Below are 15,363 nucleotides of genomic sequence, written 5' to 3'. Positions count from 1 at the left end.
GCGTCACAAGTGCCTGGTTAGCATCGAGTACGGTAAGTTTGTCGATTAAATACTCAAGTCGAGATCACGATCACTGAGGCTGATGAGTATTCAGATGTATGGAGCACGCACTGGCACTACACTTACTAGAGGCGTCTCTGGTGCTTTCCTGATACTATGGACTGGAGTCGTAGCCATTTCACATTCGAGTTTCTCTCGGAGTCTGCTTTTGCTTCCCGCCCAACACCAGAGACGCGAGGCGTTTCTGGTGCCGCGAACTGGAGTCTTAATTATTTCGAAACCCACATTCGAGTTTCTCCCGCAGTCTGCTTCTCGCTTCTCGCCCAACACCAGAGATGCCAGGCATTTCTTGTGCTTCAAGTTTTTACTGGAGTCTTAATTATTTCCCAAAGCACATTCGAGTTTCTCCCGCAGTCTGCTTCTCGCTTCTCGCCCAACACCAGAGATGCCAGGCATTTCTGGTGCTTCAAGTTTCTAGACCAGACTGATCGGGTTCATGAAGAACTGCTAGGCGGTTCCGAGTGCCTACAGTTGCATGGAGCATGCATTGGCACTCCACTTAGCAGCAAAATGTTTCATTGAAGACGTCGCTCCTATACCAGTAAGCATCGTGCACAAGGATGCAGTTCACGCTCAAGCTGAAGATGAGGACGAGGACGAGGAAAGTGTTGAATTCGATGTCGGCGACACTGTTGGCCCGTGAAGGAGGAGTTCTACTAGTACTAGTAGTAGCTAGTATTCTATTCACACTCTACATGTCATTTTGCATGGTGGTAATTTTGATTTTTTTGTGCAACAGAAGGCATTGGGTGACCAATGGTCGAGTTCGAGGCTCACAGATATAGGGTGATAATAATCTGATATGCCAGTGCTTTATTGCCATTCCTAAAATAAGTTAAGACATATCGGCTACTATAAGACTGAAAGGTTGTGCTACATGTACAATATAACTGAACAATATACTAGAGAAACTATGGATGCTATTTAGACCATGTAATGGTGAGTTCTAGATATATGGCTAGTATATGCCCTTGGCCATATGCTATGGGGAGCTACAACACAGACCAGAAGTATTATATGTATCACATATCCAAAATGATAAGTTATGGGTACTATGAAGGCTATAAATAGCTAGCTAAAGGTAGCCAATGCTATGTACACTATGTAAGAATAAGTGCTAGAGCTATAGCACCAAATTTTTTCTGATGCTTTAGCACCAGTCAAAAAATATAGTTTAGCCTGGCGATTCATGGCAGAGTTGCAACAACCGCCATTGTAGTCAGTAAGGGATGAAAGCTCACTACCATTAATTAATATTGTTAATCTTTCTCAAACTGTAGGTGTCTTGAGGCGCAGCGGGCACTTTGTGCTATGCAGACACCCGAATTAGTAAGTTAACAACTGGAATCAATTCGCCGAACTTGTTCAAATGGTCTTTGGACAGCTCTTCGGACAATGTGTGCTAATATCGAGGCCATATATGTCCTCATCAAACTAAGAGGTCCAGTGAAACCAACTTCAAAGCACGAATCAATCGAGGGGCGCTTCTTCCAATTTTCCTCATTCTTTGAGTGAAACGGATATCATTGATATTACTACTCCATTTGGGCTCATTGGTTGGCCTCATTGAAATGTGCGTAGATGTGCCCGTTGAACTTCTCCACGAGAAGAGGGATACCCTCCTCGTGGCGATGCGTATGTCCAACAAGGTACTCGACCTCAACGTCATCTGAGTCAAGAACTGGGCTGTCGTTCGATTCGACGTGAAGTATATTCCTAATGGCGCATTTTGACGGTTCACCATAATTCACCGAGAATGCATTCAAGTCCTCCATGCAGTGGACATTGGGACGTACTACCGCATCCATCCTGTCCAAACCTTGCCAATTCCGCAGGGTAGCCTCGTCAAAAGAAAGGTACCAAAATCGGACCTGTCCGTTCGCGTTTGATGGTTAGAAACAGAGGAACGTTTGTGCGCCACATACCATGTAACCTGATCTCCCACGTGTACCAGAATAGCATGAATTGGAAAAGCATCCGACGTCACAAAACGGCGTGTTTGGCTTCTTTTGATTTTTGAATTCCGGGCGTATCAATGCAGCCTGACATAGACCTGAAAGCATTGCGGGATCAAAGCCAAATGATTGGATACCCACACTACTGGGCGCACTCATCGAATCAAAACCTCCCGATAATTGACCTACGAGATCGGCGACAGATGCGGCGTTGGGCTGAGGTAGATTGGCTTCTCTCCAGAAGAAATTATCGCACTCTGACCCCACCGTCATGGTCTTCATGTCCACATCTATCTCGTCATCACTGATTATCGTTGTGGGCTCGCCAGGACTGTCAGGTATCTGCGCTGACGACATGTATAGTGCACCCAAAGCTGTTTGCTCACGCTCCTCCTGAGTCGTCTTTTCTGTATTATTCTGTCCGCGTTGGGACACTTCGAGATCGAATTCGAGATCTATAGATTGCGTTTATTAATTGGTAGCGACTCGTGATAACAATGATAATTTGCTCACTTATTGGATCCGTCCACTCGATAACTTCTTCGAATAGGGGAGCATGTAGAGCAGCACCATCTCCCCGATCCAGATCGCGCAAACTGTGAGCAGTATGGACACCCTATGTGAACAAAATACACAAAGGTATTCGTGACATCAATATAAGTACTGTACACCAACATAAAAAACGAGTAGAATGCTGACATCAACAGGGTCATCAACGTACACAGCTCGTTCTATCAGCCGGATCAATTCTAGCTGACCATCAGGAGCCTACAGTGGCTCAAAAAAGTGTCTCAATGTTTGTAACTTTTCATGTAATTGCTTTATTATGAGCCAGGGTGTGGGAATATGACTAAACTGTAGGGAGGTGTCATAAAGCTATACTTCTTAGCCTCATTTGAGTTCCCTATAGCGTGGGAAGCTGATGTCATCATGTGCAGATATGGCTATTTTAATTTGGTGACTCATTGAGACACTTTTTTGACTTTCAGTTTGATCTACACAATCTCTATAATTATGATACTTTATGTGACCTCCTGTTGCTCTAATCACTTCTGCCACTCTTCTAGACATGCTATCTATTAATTTTGAATATTTCTTCTTAGTACTCCTTTCTCAGTATGCTGCAACTCTGTCCTACAGCTGAAATAGCCCCTATGATGAATTTTAATAGGCTGCAAGCAATTTCTTGAATATTTTTCAGAGATATTTAATAGGGCTAATGTATAGGGACTATGCTAGACATGATAGAATATTGATATCATGGTCTTTGAGCTGCTGGTGACTAAATTGAAAGCTTACTTCACATGAATGAAGATCTCACATTTACCATATTCTAACTGGGTAGACTGCTGATACTACTCAGGCCACCTAATTCATCAATTCCATCATCTCCAGCTCTGTTTCCACTCAAACCATCAATAATACTTGCAAGGCAACAAATATTAAAGCTACAATCAAGAAGAAGAGGCTCTCCTATCCCTGGCCTATAGAAAGAGGAAGTAAACTTTAGCTTTGAAGCACCAGTACTGGACTGAAAGAGGACTGGAAGAGGACTATATTATAAGATTGGACTAAGATAAATATGATGAGGTCAGATGGCTGGGAATACATCTGTAAAAAGATAGGTGAACCACTAAAAGAAAAAAATGTGTAAACTATCTCAAGTGTGGAGTAACAAACATAGAAGTGTATGGCTGTATGAGATGTAATAGAGTGTATATTCTCTGTGTAAAGTGAAGTGAAGGACTAATACCAAGTGGTACATCTCTATTATAGATGAGAGTCTACTAAGAAGTATACAGAAATCATAGATTAATGAGGAAGATACTATGTTACAATAAAATAATGATCCTAAGTACATGTCTAAGTTAGTCACTAGCAGCTCAAAGACCATGATATCAATATTCTATCATGTCTAGCATAGTCCCTATACATTAGCCCTATTAAATATCTCTGAAAAATATTCAAGAAATTGCTTGCAGCCTATTAAAATTCATCATAGGGGCTATTTCAGCTGTAGGACAGAGTTGCAGCATACTGAGAAAGGAGTACTAAGAAGAAATATTCAAAATTAATAGATAGCATGTCTAGAAGAGTGGCAGAAGTGATTAGAGCAACAGGAGGTCACATAAAGTATCATAATTATAGAGATTGTGTAGATCAAACTGAAAGTCAAAAAAGTGTCTCAATGAGTCACCAAATTAAAATAGCCATATCTGCACATGATGACATCAGCTTCCCACGCTATAGGGAACTCAAATGAGGCTAAGAAGTATAGCTTTATGACACCTCCCTACAGTTTAGTCATATTCCCACACCCTGGCTCATAATAAAGCAATTACATGAAAAGTTACAAACATTGAGACACTTTTTTGAGCCACTGTAAGTCACGGATTTTCTCTTTGTTCTTCCAGAAGTCACCAGGGGCGGCGTAATCGACATTGAAGCTGGTGGCAGTGTGGCCGTCACTGGAGAGTCCCTACGCCCTTTACCCATTGACTTCAGTGCCTCCTGGAATGGAACGATCGATGACGGTTGCGCAACATTGAGATCAGGCTCCTTCTTGACAGGCGCCAGGGCTTTCTTGAAGCTTAGTAATTTGGCTTTCGGTTTCGGCACAGAAAAGAATGAGGAATCGGAACGAACATCTTTGACGGCGAGAACGGGTTTCGTCTCTTTCTTCATGGCTGTTGGCTTTGACGCGGAAGTAGTAGGCGCTACAGCGGCCTTCTTGGCAGGTGGTGGCGGTTTTGCTGATGTAGGCAGGAATAGTGTAAACAAGTATGGAAATGTGGTACTTCATATGCTCACCTCAACACGAAAGATGTCGGAAGATCGATCCCAACCTAATGTTTCACCTCAGCACGAGAAGCTCCAATGAACTTGTTACAACGCACCTTGACATAGCCATATGGCTCCAAGCCTCATGTTCTGCAAATGTTAGTTGGGCTGAAGACAACCGTTGACATAACTTGAAAACACCGAAGACTGCCAGCCAATGACCCGCTTGTGAGTCTCTTGCCATCTGGGGAGAAGCATAGTGATCTCACCGTATAGTGCTTCTCCAGCAAACTAAGGACTTGCTGCTCGAGTCTACCGTGACATCTCTAATGCGAGATTGCACCTGAAATTGAATACAGCGACCAAGGATGGCAGAAGAACAAAGAGAGATGACAGTACACACGTGAGGTGGGACGAAACGAGCCTGAGCGCTGAGCCCGGGCTGTGGGCTGAATCTAGGCCTGGTCTTTGACAAAAAGGTAAATAATTCACGCACACAGGTGCCTGGACGTTTACAGCATTCTCTCGTTTGAAAACCAAACGTGATTGATGAATTCTAAGATATACTGAAGAAAGTCATGCATTCACCGATGGCTACATGTCTGGTCCGTCAGCCAATCGTTGTCCCAGCGCCGGATACCTAGCAGCTATAGTGAAATGACTTGGATATCAAAACGAGAGGTCATCAAACATTTCCTCAATTTCCCCGTCAAACTCAAAGCTGTCAGGATCTTCGTCATCTCCAAGTTCCTCCTCCCCTATTTCATCACATTCGTCTTCGGACTCAGACTCACCAATTTGGTCGTCATCCAAGTATATCCTGGGATCGAGATATCCCCGGAACCCATCAACCCCTCGGATATCTCTTTTACTCAGATTTCTCGTCTTGTTGTAACTCACATTCTTGCGGTTTGAGCTTTGACGACTACTGATTAGGTCTTCTTTTTGGCTTCCGCTTTCAAAGTCGTGGGTGCCACAGCTAAACCTGGCAGGAATAGGTTATGGGACATGGCACCATCAGGCTTGGTCAAGGTCAGTCTTTTTTTGAACGCTCGTCAATGGGCATGACTGATAAACATTCCAGAGAGCACCCGCCAAGGTCCTCGGGGAGACGGATGGCCTTCTTTCTACTATCTGGTGGCAAGACCTCGTGCGTGATGTAAGCTCGATTCCGGTATCCTGTTGTCCTCAGATTCTAAGTACAAGAGTGATAGTTCAAATTACTCTCAGAGTCCGAAATCCGTGCACCATGCAAAGTGGGCGCTGCTTTCACCACGGTCTCAGGCTGTGTCAACCCTTTTGAATATTTATTATGGCTTCGATCGGAGCTCGAGTCTCGTGGCGTCGTGTTCCATCGGCAATACATAAGGAGCTTGGATGAAGTCCAGCCTCTTGTGGGGAAAACCGGGTTGTTGGTCAATGCCACATCTCTCGGTGAGCACATGATAGCTATGCCAGCTACCGATGGTTATTGACGGTCCAGATCCGAAGGTTCACGGTCTTTGATTGGAGTAGAAGATACAGCAATGTATCTGATCAGAGGACGATCTATTATAGTCGATATTACAGCCTGACTTTTTTAACAAGTCGTATCTCAGCCGCTTTTTCAAGGAACAAGCCTACCCATAGCACCAACATTCCACATAAGCCTCCGCATCCACGGGAGGGTACAAGCACCCTACGTTCGCCTTCCCAGCATCCGCCGCAGGACTTCACCACTTATCTGCTGCAATCCGCTGTTATAGCAAACATTCCATGACGTTTTCATCGTAACTCGGAGGCACTACTTATGGTTAAATTGTAGTGTGAGTTTCATCATTTTAAACTTCCGACTTCAAATTCATCGGTCCCAAAGCTAAACCTGGCAGGATCCATTTTAGGCCACGGTCGATGGCTCAGATCAGTTCTGTATTGAGTCGTAAGTAGTTAGCCCCGGGCAAGATGCTTACGATCATTATTTGCCCAGTTTTCCTCTCTGAGATTGACGGCATACTAGTCGAGATGATTTGAATGTATGATGACATCCTTCGTCGCATTTTATAAAGCTGCGGTGAGTTCAAATATTTTGTTTTCTCGCTATATCCAGTGACGCTCTCAGGTTGCAGTCTTCTATTAACTCTATGGTCAAATCAATTACTTCCGCTCGTCAGCGTACTCATGCACAAACCGCAGCTTTCCTCCTTGGAACTCGTCCGGACCTGCCCAGTGTCGGGGCCAGTGAGATCACTCGCATGCGCGCGGTCCGGCACTTTTATGAGCGGATGACTCAAACCCCATCATTAGAAGAACTCACCGTACAACAGCCTTGCCAGGTTCAACTCGACAAAAGTACGTTAAGTGTGTGTATTTCAGGTCTGATGAGATGCTGATCATGTCGTGTTGCATTAGTCGAGTTTAGAATTCCTTTACACACTCTGGATAGAAACCAATCAACTACTTATGTGGACCGCTCTCACTCCGAATCAGATTGCCGCATAGACATACTCGACTCAATTAAGGCCACGATGGATGTCTCAAAGACATATCAACACTTGGGGTGGCGTTTGTCTACCGCCCGCCGCTTAGACCCACCTCATCGACTTTTAACATCGCATGATCTTGATAGCGCTTTCAAGGCTGCGAGGACAGAATAGGGATCTGGCAGGAAAACAAAGCAAGTTTTTATCGAAATTCTCAATACTGTATGTGTTTGGATGGTTTCAAGCAGTCTGCGGCACAACGTGACATTAACTTGCAGGCTTGAAAAGAGAAGCAAATACGACAACAGGCAGGTACATCTCCTGCGGGCGAGTACAAAAAAGAGTTGGCAACAGTCACAAGTAAGTTACGCTGCTCCGACCATCAGCTTGGAGAGGACACATTCTGCTGGGTCGATGCATCTCATCCCGACGCTCCACACTATCCGTTGTGCACATGGGACCTGCAGGAGTGGGCTAAATATTTGCACATACTACAGTGACCTATCTCTGTATAATACGAGGGAACAGACGTGCATAATATCCCGTATGATATGGGCCAGCGGACCATGGGCCCATGATAAAAATATTCTCGACTATGACGGATGGGCCGGGAGGCAAATTATTCCCGATGGAGGCGGGTGGGCCCATGCAGGGAATATATAGAGTAGATGAGTGGGCCGATGTAAATGAATATTAGGTAGACGGGTGGGCCGAGGTAGTTGGATATTATGCAGATGGGTGTATTAAGGTAGATGTGTATGAGATAGATGGGTAGGTACTTGTTATCACATTCACGGGTGGGCCCAGACACATATTAAATTAGATGGGTGGGCCGAGGGTATTATAAAATATTGTATTATATGGGTGGGCCCAGACACATATTAATTAGACCGGTGGGCCGAGGGTGTTGTATGGGATGTTGTATTAGACCGGTGGGCCGAGGGTGGTATACAATATAGATGGGTGGGCCCATGTGTATCATAATTGTAGACATGATGGAGCTGAGGTAGTTGTACATCAACCAAATCAGAAGAGGTAATAAATCAAAGTTACCAAGTTCCCGGAGCATCAGGTGATCTCCTGACATGGCAGTGCGAAGCTTGTGTTGCCCTACGAGACGCCAAGTTCCGGCCACCAGAATTTGAGTCAACTGTACCGAGTTCCGAGTTCCGGGACCCGGAACTCACCACATAAGTTAGTTAATACTTTTTGATGGTGCACAGGTTGTCTTGCAGAATGTGGAATCCGGGGTGCGAAGCTTGTGTTGCCCTACGAGAAGCCAAGTTCCGACCACCAGAATTGGAGTCAACTGTACCGAGTTCTGAGTTCCGAGTTCCGGGACCCGGAACTCAACACATAATTTAGTTAATACTTTCCGTGTTAAATGGCCAACCGAAGTTGAGATGTTTCTGAAGAGAGCAGCAGGTGCTCTCTTGACATGGCCTCTGATGGTGCTTAGGTTGTCTTGCAGAATGTGGAATCCGGGGTGCGAAGCTTGTGTTGCCCTATGAGAAGCCAAGTTCCGACCACCAAAATGTGAGTCAACCGTACTCAGAGGAGGTAATAAATCAAAGTTACCGAGCTCCCGGAGCAGCAGGTGATCTCCTGACATGGCTGTGCGAAGCTTGTGTTGCCCTACAAGACTCCAAATTCCGACCACCCAAATATGGGTCAACCATACCGACTTCCGAGTTCCGGGACCTGGGAGTCGACAGATGAATATCTGATGACCAGCGAGTCAACCTTACTCAGAGGAGGTAATAAATCACAGTTACCGAGTTCCTGGAGCAGCAGGTGATCTCCTGATATGGCAGTACGAAGCTTGTGTTGCCCTACGAGACGCCAAATTCCGACCACCCAAATATGGGTCAACCGTACCGACTTCCAAGTTCCGGGACCCAGGAGTCGACAAATGAATATCTGATGACCAGCACACTTCCAATCAGGTAGTATTTCATTGAGCAATGGATAATAATACATCTTTGACAGCCAAAATTATCCATGGCTCCCTTATCTGATCCTCTCTATCTCCACCCCCTATAATACCAAAGTCCGGACATCCAGCATTCAGCGTCTGATTTCCCAAGATTAACATCCAGCATGAACGGTTCTTCCCCTTCCCCTCCTGATAGCATAAACATCTGGCGCACTTGGGCCCTGACTGTGACTTATGAAGCAGGGGAATATACTGAACAGAAATTCAAGGCAGAGAAGACTGGAGGAGGCCCAGTCATACCTTCCCCCAACCTAGACACTGATCTGGTGATGGCGTGCGATCGCCTGGCTGATGTACTCATAAAGGCATCTAAAAATCCCAGTGGGTCTTCCTGCAGATTCGGAGAATTCTATTTATCATTCAAATTCCTGCATGACAGTTCAGATGCAGATGGATATTGCAAGATATAGCAAATTGATCTCCCCGAAGGACACCGGGCATAATGAACATAGAGAGGCGAGGTTGCTTGAGAGGTGTCCTCCTGGCCATGAAGGCAAAAGGTTGGTCGATGAACCTGCAATAATTCTCGATGCATCCGGTGCCATCATTGCATGGTATCTCCCAGATGCCCTGACAGACACCACCCAGGTGTGTAATATACATTGTTACTCGATGGATATCGAATATCAATGGAACCTACAGAAGGAAATCAGGGAGGCCACCGATTTGCTCTCTCCAAGCCTCGAAAAAAGTGTAAGGGCTGATGGCAATTGGCGAACTAATCAAAGGTTGTTCAACCGGGGCTCGGAAGATGTTGGAGCAACTCCCGGTGTAGAGACTGATATCTCTGTGGCCTTGCAGAGGCTATATATGCGACCTGTCTCAAAGTACAGTTTGATGCACAACTTGTGCCAATACCCTTCCAATCATTCCCTATGCGAAGCGAAACTCTCCCGCGCCAAGCGCCAAGCGCGCGCTACCTTCCCACGCATCGGCCGCCCTAAGCGCTTCGTTCTCGCGCTCGAAGCGCCCTACGTCGCACGTCCATCCATTGTCCAAACTAACCTCACTGGTACGTGTTCATATCATTTTCTCCATATCAGACCATATTCTATTTAATGATTGCTCAATTCTCATGTCATGGACCCTTATTACATATCTTACCTACTCGCTTCGGCTCCGCTTCAGGGGCGCATTTTTAGACATATATAAGCGCCTGTAGTTCATATTTTACATCATCGAATCATATAGAAGCTCCCTGCACCTCACTATCAGTGTAAAGCTCATCCGTCACATGCCATAGTCAGTATCTATTGGCAATAAGAACATCCTTAACGTCTATTACGAACCTCTGCTTGTAAACCCACCTTGCGCTTTTCCCGCGCTTCGCGCCGCTCAAGCGCTACCTTCCCGCGCATCGGCCGCCCTAAGCGCTTCATTCTCGCGCTCGCGCCTCACACACTTTCCCGCGCTCTACATCGGCCGACGAATGGCACCCTTTGCACCAACCCCTAGATCTCTGCTGTACTTGCTTCCCCTTTAGGGTCGAACGCACTTGTCACTACAAGCATAGCAGCTTAGGCAAGCAGACCCAACACATAGTTCAGAACATCACCATCTGGATTGTTGTTTCTACACCGGATGCATCAATCTATCTCTGGCATGGTTTCAACAGGGACACGAGGTAGGATCTGATGAGATGGTGATTCCGGCAGTCATACTTACCAATCCCAAAGAATGTGTCCGATCCGGAGGTATCTGCATCATTGAAGGGACCTTCCTGCGAGAATATCCTCAAAGCCATTGCAAGGCCAGCAGCCATCGCGTCCGCGGCACTCAGAGTCATGCATCCTGAGCAGTACTGGGCAGGGTTGAGAACCTTGTCAAACCTTGGAAATATAGCAGTAAGCAAGGATCTGCCACAGATGCCAGAGGCCCTGCAGTACTGGGCATCCGTGTTTAACACCCTCTCCATCATTTCCAATCGGGAAACCCCCCATCATCAAGACCACATGTCCATTGCTGAATGCTTCGACATTCTCACCACCGTGGGGGACTATTCTAATGCTCGGATGACAATGCCAAACCTTCAGCTGGAGTTCAAGTACAATTCCGGCTGTATGATTGCATTTTCCGGAAGGATTGTGAGACATGGAGTGTATGATGTGGAAGGGGATCGGATTGCTTGGGCATGGTATATGAGGGATGCTGTTCATATTTATGCTGGTGTTCCATCATGTGGATGGGCTAGTGTGGATGGTCCATACAGCGTGTGAAAGATCAAACAAAGAGCAAGCATTGTGACCTATATACATTCCAACAAATGAATACCATGTACCAATTGTGATCCGGACCTCAATACTCAATTTTGAGCATTTCCCAAGTGATATGTGGGACTAAATAATTTGGATGCAAGCCTTGGTATTCGATAATTGGAACTCGGGACTTGACATATGGGAGTCCCGAGTGCCGGGGTACTTAGTCCCGACACCCGGACCTCTGCACGTGATATTTGAGACTGGGGGAAGATGTATAAATACGCTCGAATTAACATTTGTTATTGCCATACACATTTAACAAAACCCTGAACCCCGACATTGTGGACTCCAGACTCGACACTGTTCTGAATACCGAGTTCCGGACGCCCAGGTCCCGAGTCCCGAATTTCGGAGGTCGGGGTTCGGAGACCCGGAGCTCGGCAACTGTGTTGGGTGTCAGGGTATCCAGACCATTGGAGATAGAATGTGTCAGTATTTTGCGTTTCATGGTTTATGTTGGGTGAATATGGAATCTGGGATCAGGGACTCGGTATTCAGAACAGTGTCAAGTCCCAGGTCACGAGCTCCGAGTCCCGAGTGCCGAACCCTGAGTCCCGAGTCCCAAATTTCGGAGGTCGGGGTTCGGCGACCCGGAGCTCGGCAACTGCTGGGTGTGGGTTTCGGGACTCGGGACTTGGAGCTCGTGACCTGGGACTCAACACTGTTCTGAATACCGAGTCCCTGACACCTGATTCCATAATCACGAAACATAAACCATGAAACTTAAAATACTGACAAATGCTATCTCCAATGGTTCGAGTACCCTGACACCAAACACAGTTGCCGAGCTCCGGGTCGCCGAACCCCGACCTCCGAAATTCGGGACTCGGGACTCAGGGTTCGGCACTCGGGACTTGGAGCTCGTGACCTGGGACTTGACACTGTTCTGAATACCGAGTCCCTGATCCCAGATTCCATATTCACCCAACATAAACCATGAAACGCAAAATACTGACACATTCTATCTCCAATGGTCTGGATACCCTGACACCCAACACAGTTGCCGAGCTCCGGGTCTCCGAACCCCGACCTCCGAAATTCGGGACTCAGGACCTGGGCGTCTGGGACTCGGATGTGAGATTTTTGAATGCATAGAATATGTTACATCTTGTATACAATGAAGACTGAATGGGACTACACTCCTTTGCCTTTCCTCAATTTCTCTAACATGTCAGTGTACATCTTCACCTCTCCCATCTTGGCTTTGATGCCTTGATCTTGCTCCTCCAGCAATGCTTCCATGCGTTCTTTGATGAATCTCAGTCCCATGAGTGGTGGAGTCGAAGTGTTTTTCAACTTCTCTGGAAGTACCAAAGCATCATCCTCAACATTAAGCTGAAACAGATAAGTCATCAATCAAGGTAATTCAGCTAACATCTTACCGCCCAATACTGGTAGTGAGAGACGCAGGAAGCCATTATTTCATCCCACTGCCATGGTTGATCAGGGATCCAGTTGTTTCCCATCCACCATGGACATGTATATGCGAACACAATCCGGGACGGATGTCCTGCAATTGGCTCATCATGAAATGAAAGGAGGTGGAATGAAAAGACGTCGTCCGGAACTGTGTTCCAGGTGAGCATGGGATACAACTTAAGGATATAAGCGACAGGGACCGGAAGAACCGACACGATATTCTGTGAAGCGGAGTACTGCAGGAGTGGTGTGACAAATGTCTGCTCAAATTCTTAGCATTGACCAACAAAGTCATCAGGGCAGTGGTAACATACATTCATCTCCCATTGCAGCCTGGCTTTAAAATACTTGATCCGGTCAGCAGATAGACCATTGTTGGCAGCTTCCGTCCGATATTGAGAGATGATTGCACGGACGCGCGATCCAGCCATTGCCAATGTGCAGGAAATAGTTGCAAGGCTAAGCTTCAGAGGTCGGTAATGGCTTCCGGGATTCAGAGTGCCAGAAGTGGATGCATGAGATGCAGACATGGCTAATACAGGACTATGGCGCTGGATCACTGATGGATGGATACGAAATTCAAACTCCGACATGGGCTGACCCGGACAATTCCCGGGCGTCAATTATGTATGTGGAAAAAGGGACTTCATGAGAAAACAATGTTCATTCATCTCCAGCCTCTATCAACACATTTTGTAGGTCTTGAAAAGCTGCCTGCGCATCCTGTGCCAGCAATGAATACATGTGGGATTGCCTTCCGGCGTAGCATCTGTGACCCGGAAGTCGTTTCTCCAATGATTCCTGCATGTGCTCGCCCCATTGGGTTGTTTTCCACAAAAAGAACTTACATGTCCAATCCATCTCCAATTTTACCAATAGCATTTCCTCCCTCCATCAATCCCGTAGTGCCTTTGCCCTCAGCCAATGGACTCGGTAAACTTGGCATGGGTCCAGTCAGGTAACCGCGGGATATGACATGCAAGCAGGAACTCACATTCCTCATTCCACGATTGATCAGGACCCCCGAGGTCGACTTCAACAGACCAAAACCAAGCCAAAGATTCATTTCATTGACCTCGGGCATTTGGGTCACCCACTGCAGTGCTGATTTTGAGTTGCTCGCGAAGCAGGGGTTTGTATTTCTGAAGCTGGTCTTGCCCCGGCTCAAGTTTCATCATTTGCTTCCTTGTCTTTGTATATATGCTGGCATGGAGGGAGACTGCCTGCTGCACCGACGTCACCTGGGACCAAGCTCGAGTTTTCAGGGCCTGGGAATTGGCCTGCCTAACGGTTGTTCGGAACAGGATGGCCTTGTTGCAAAGGTAAATGCGGAGATTGTGAAGGGCATCATTGGCCTGCCCTTCACGAAGCGACATCTCCAGGGGAATCAGATCCTCTGCCATGCATCATCTGCATCTATCAACCCCCAGGTTTGATGGCAATGGGATTACAGTTAGCTCAGGAGAGTTTGTCCATGTATGAGATGTCTCTGTGAAATCCGCCGGGTCATCATCGAGATCATCTAGAATGTCTACGTCCAAGTCTTCAGGTTCATCATCTGCATCAAATCCCTCCCCGAGATGTGTTAGAGCAGACCGAGCAAATCCATCTATCTGGCCTTGGAGCCGATCTCTTTGACGGGCGATGTCTAATCTCTGTGTCTCGGTGGATCTTCTTCCGATCCTTCGGACCTCAATGAGCAATGCAATCTGAGCCTCTTCAATTGCTAACCCTGTTGATATCCATGTCGCCACAGATCTCCGAGAGGGTGCTGCATTGCGGGCGTTACCCTCCTCTAACAATCTAAGCTCGATCTCCTTTTTGCTAGGTGCTGAGTGCAATATTAATTCAGACCTCGACGGAGACAATGGAACTCAACGTACCCTTTTTGATATTGATCTCATATTCATCCATGGCTGAAGGATCATTCAATCTGCTTGACTGAGCTATCCTCTCCCTGGCTAACCATTCTGTCTTCAAATGTAAGGGTGCTGCTTCATCGAGTCTGTTGAATGCCTTTCCACTTTCTAAGATACCATTCCTAGCCAGTTTGTATTTCCGGCATAGAGTCCTTTTCATGTGAATCATCTTGCAGAAATTGGAGTCATTCATCTGATAATCAAGGCATTCCTTTCGGTGGGGAGATGACATTCCCTGAGCAGCAGGGGAGATCAAATTGAGCCGTGCCCATAGTGTCTCCATGATCTCTCCATCTATCCGACCAATGCCTTCAATAAAGTTAGAAGCATATCGGACATAGCAGCTGTCCTGATGGCCATGAACGTGCCATAACCCAATTCCGGGAATGATGGTTAGTTGTGGTGCCATTTCTAGAAATCGACTTCGATCCACCCGAACCCAAAAGTGTTTGTTGTATTGAAAATTAATATCATAGAAGGTGACAGCCCTGGTGATGCCTTCCATGTTGTGCCGAA

At 46.5% G+C, this 15,363-nt stretch overlaps 6 protein-coding genes across 6 annotated transcripts; 2 read left to right on the top strand and 4 right to left on the bottom strand.

The window, feature by feature from the left end:
* Window positions 1–156: 156 nt before the first annotated feature.
* F5891DRAFT_1195974 (uncharacterized protein) lies at window positions 157–703 on the top strand (the record flags this gene model as incomplete). The annotated part of the gene is made up of 2 exons (XM_041368222.1): window positions 157–514; window positions 567–703. The coding sequence occupies 2 exons, from the start codon at window positions 157–159 to the stop codon at window positions 701–703; spliced, it is 495 nt and encodes a 164-aa protein (XP_041219314.1).
* Window positions 704–1,610: 907 nt separating this feature from the next.
* F5891DRAFT_962490 (uncharacterized protein) lies at window positions 1,611–1,877 on the bottom strand (the record flags this gene model as incomplete). Its single annotated transcript, XM_041375903.1, has 1 exon — window positions 1,611–1,877. A coding segment is annotated over one exon (267 nt), but the record flags the coding sequence as incomplete, so codon positions are not given.
* Window positions 1,878–1,952: 75 nt separating this feature from the next.
* On the bottom strand, window positions 1,953–2,622 carry F5891DRAFT_962504 (uncharacterized protein; the record flags this gene model as incomplete). Its single annotated transcript, XM_041375907.1, has 2 exons — window positions 1,953–2,470; window positions 2,529–2,622. Coding segments are annotated over 2 exons (612 nt in total), but the record flags the coding sequence as incomplete, so codon positions are not given.
* A 2,831-nt stretch (window positions 2,623–5,453) lies between these two features.
* F5891DRAFT_1195972 (uncharacterized protein) lies at window positions 5,454–7,429 on the top strand (the record flags this gene model as incomplete). The annotated part of the gene is made up of 6 exons (XM_041368221.1): window positions 5,454–5,687; window positions 5,733–5,828; window positions 5,881–5,955; window positions 6,011–6,230; window positions 6,969–7,124; window positions 7,185–7,429. The coding sequence occupies 6 exons, from the start codon at window positions 5,454–5,456 to the stop codon at window positions 7,427–7,429; spliced, it is 1,026 nt and encodes a 341-aa protein (XP_041219311.1).
* A 5,214-nt stretch (window positions 7,430–12,643) lies between these two features.
* F5891DRAFT_1195970 (uncharacterized protein) lies at window positions 12,644–13,458 on the bottom strand (the record flags this gene model as incomplete). The annotated part of the gene is made up of 3 exons (XM_041368220.1): window positions 12,644–12,844; window positions 12,892–13,188; window positions 13,243–13,458. 3 exons carry the CDS (start codon window positions 13,456–13,458, stop codon window positions 12,644–12,646), a joined length of 714 nt encoding a protein of 237 aa, XP_041219310.1.
* Window positions 13,459–13,995: 537 nt separating this feature from the next.
* On the bottom strand, window positions 13,996–15,256 carry F5891DRAFT_1195969 (uncharacterized protein; the record flags this gene model as incomplete). Its single annotated transcript, XM_041368219.1, has 3 exons — window positions 13,996–14,304; window positions 14,353–14,759; window positions 14,812–15,256. The coding sequence occupies 3 exons, from the start codon at window positions 15,254–15,256 to the stop codon at window positions 13,996–13,998; spliced, it is 1,161 nt and encodes a 386-aa protein (XP_041219309.1).
* Between the last annotated feature and the right edge of the window lie 107 nt (window positions 15,257–15,363).

This window comes from Suillus fuscotomentosus (assembly GCF_016647785.1).
Source record: "Suillus fuscotomentosus strain FC203 chromosome Unknown F5891scaffold_91, whole genome shotgun sequence".
In the NCBI taxonomy this organism is placed as follows: Eukaryota; Fungi; Basidiomycota; class Agaricomycetes; order Boletales; family Suillaceae; genus Suillus; species Suillus fuscotomentosus.
The sequence above is the reverse complement of the archived record's forward strand: the minus strand, read 5'-3'. Positions and strand labels throughout refer to the sequence as shown.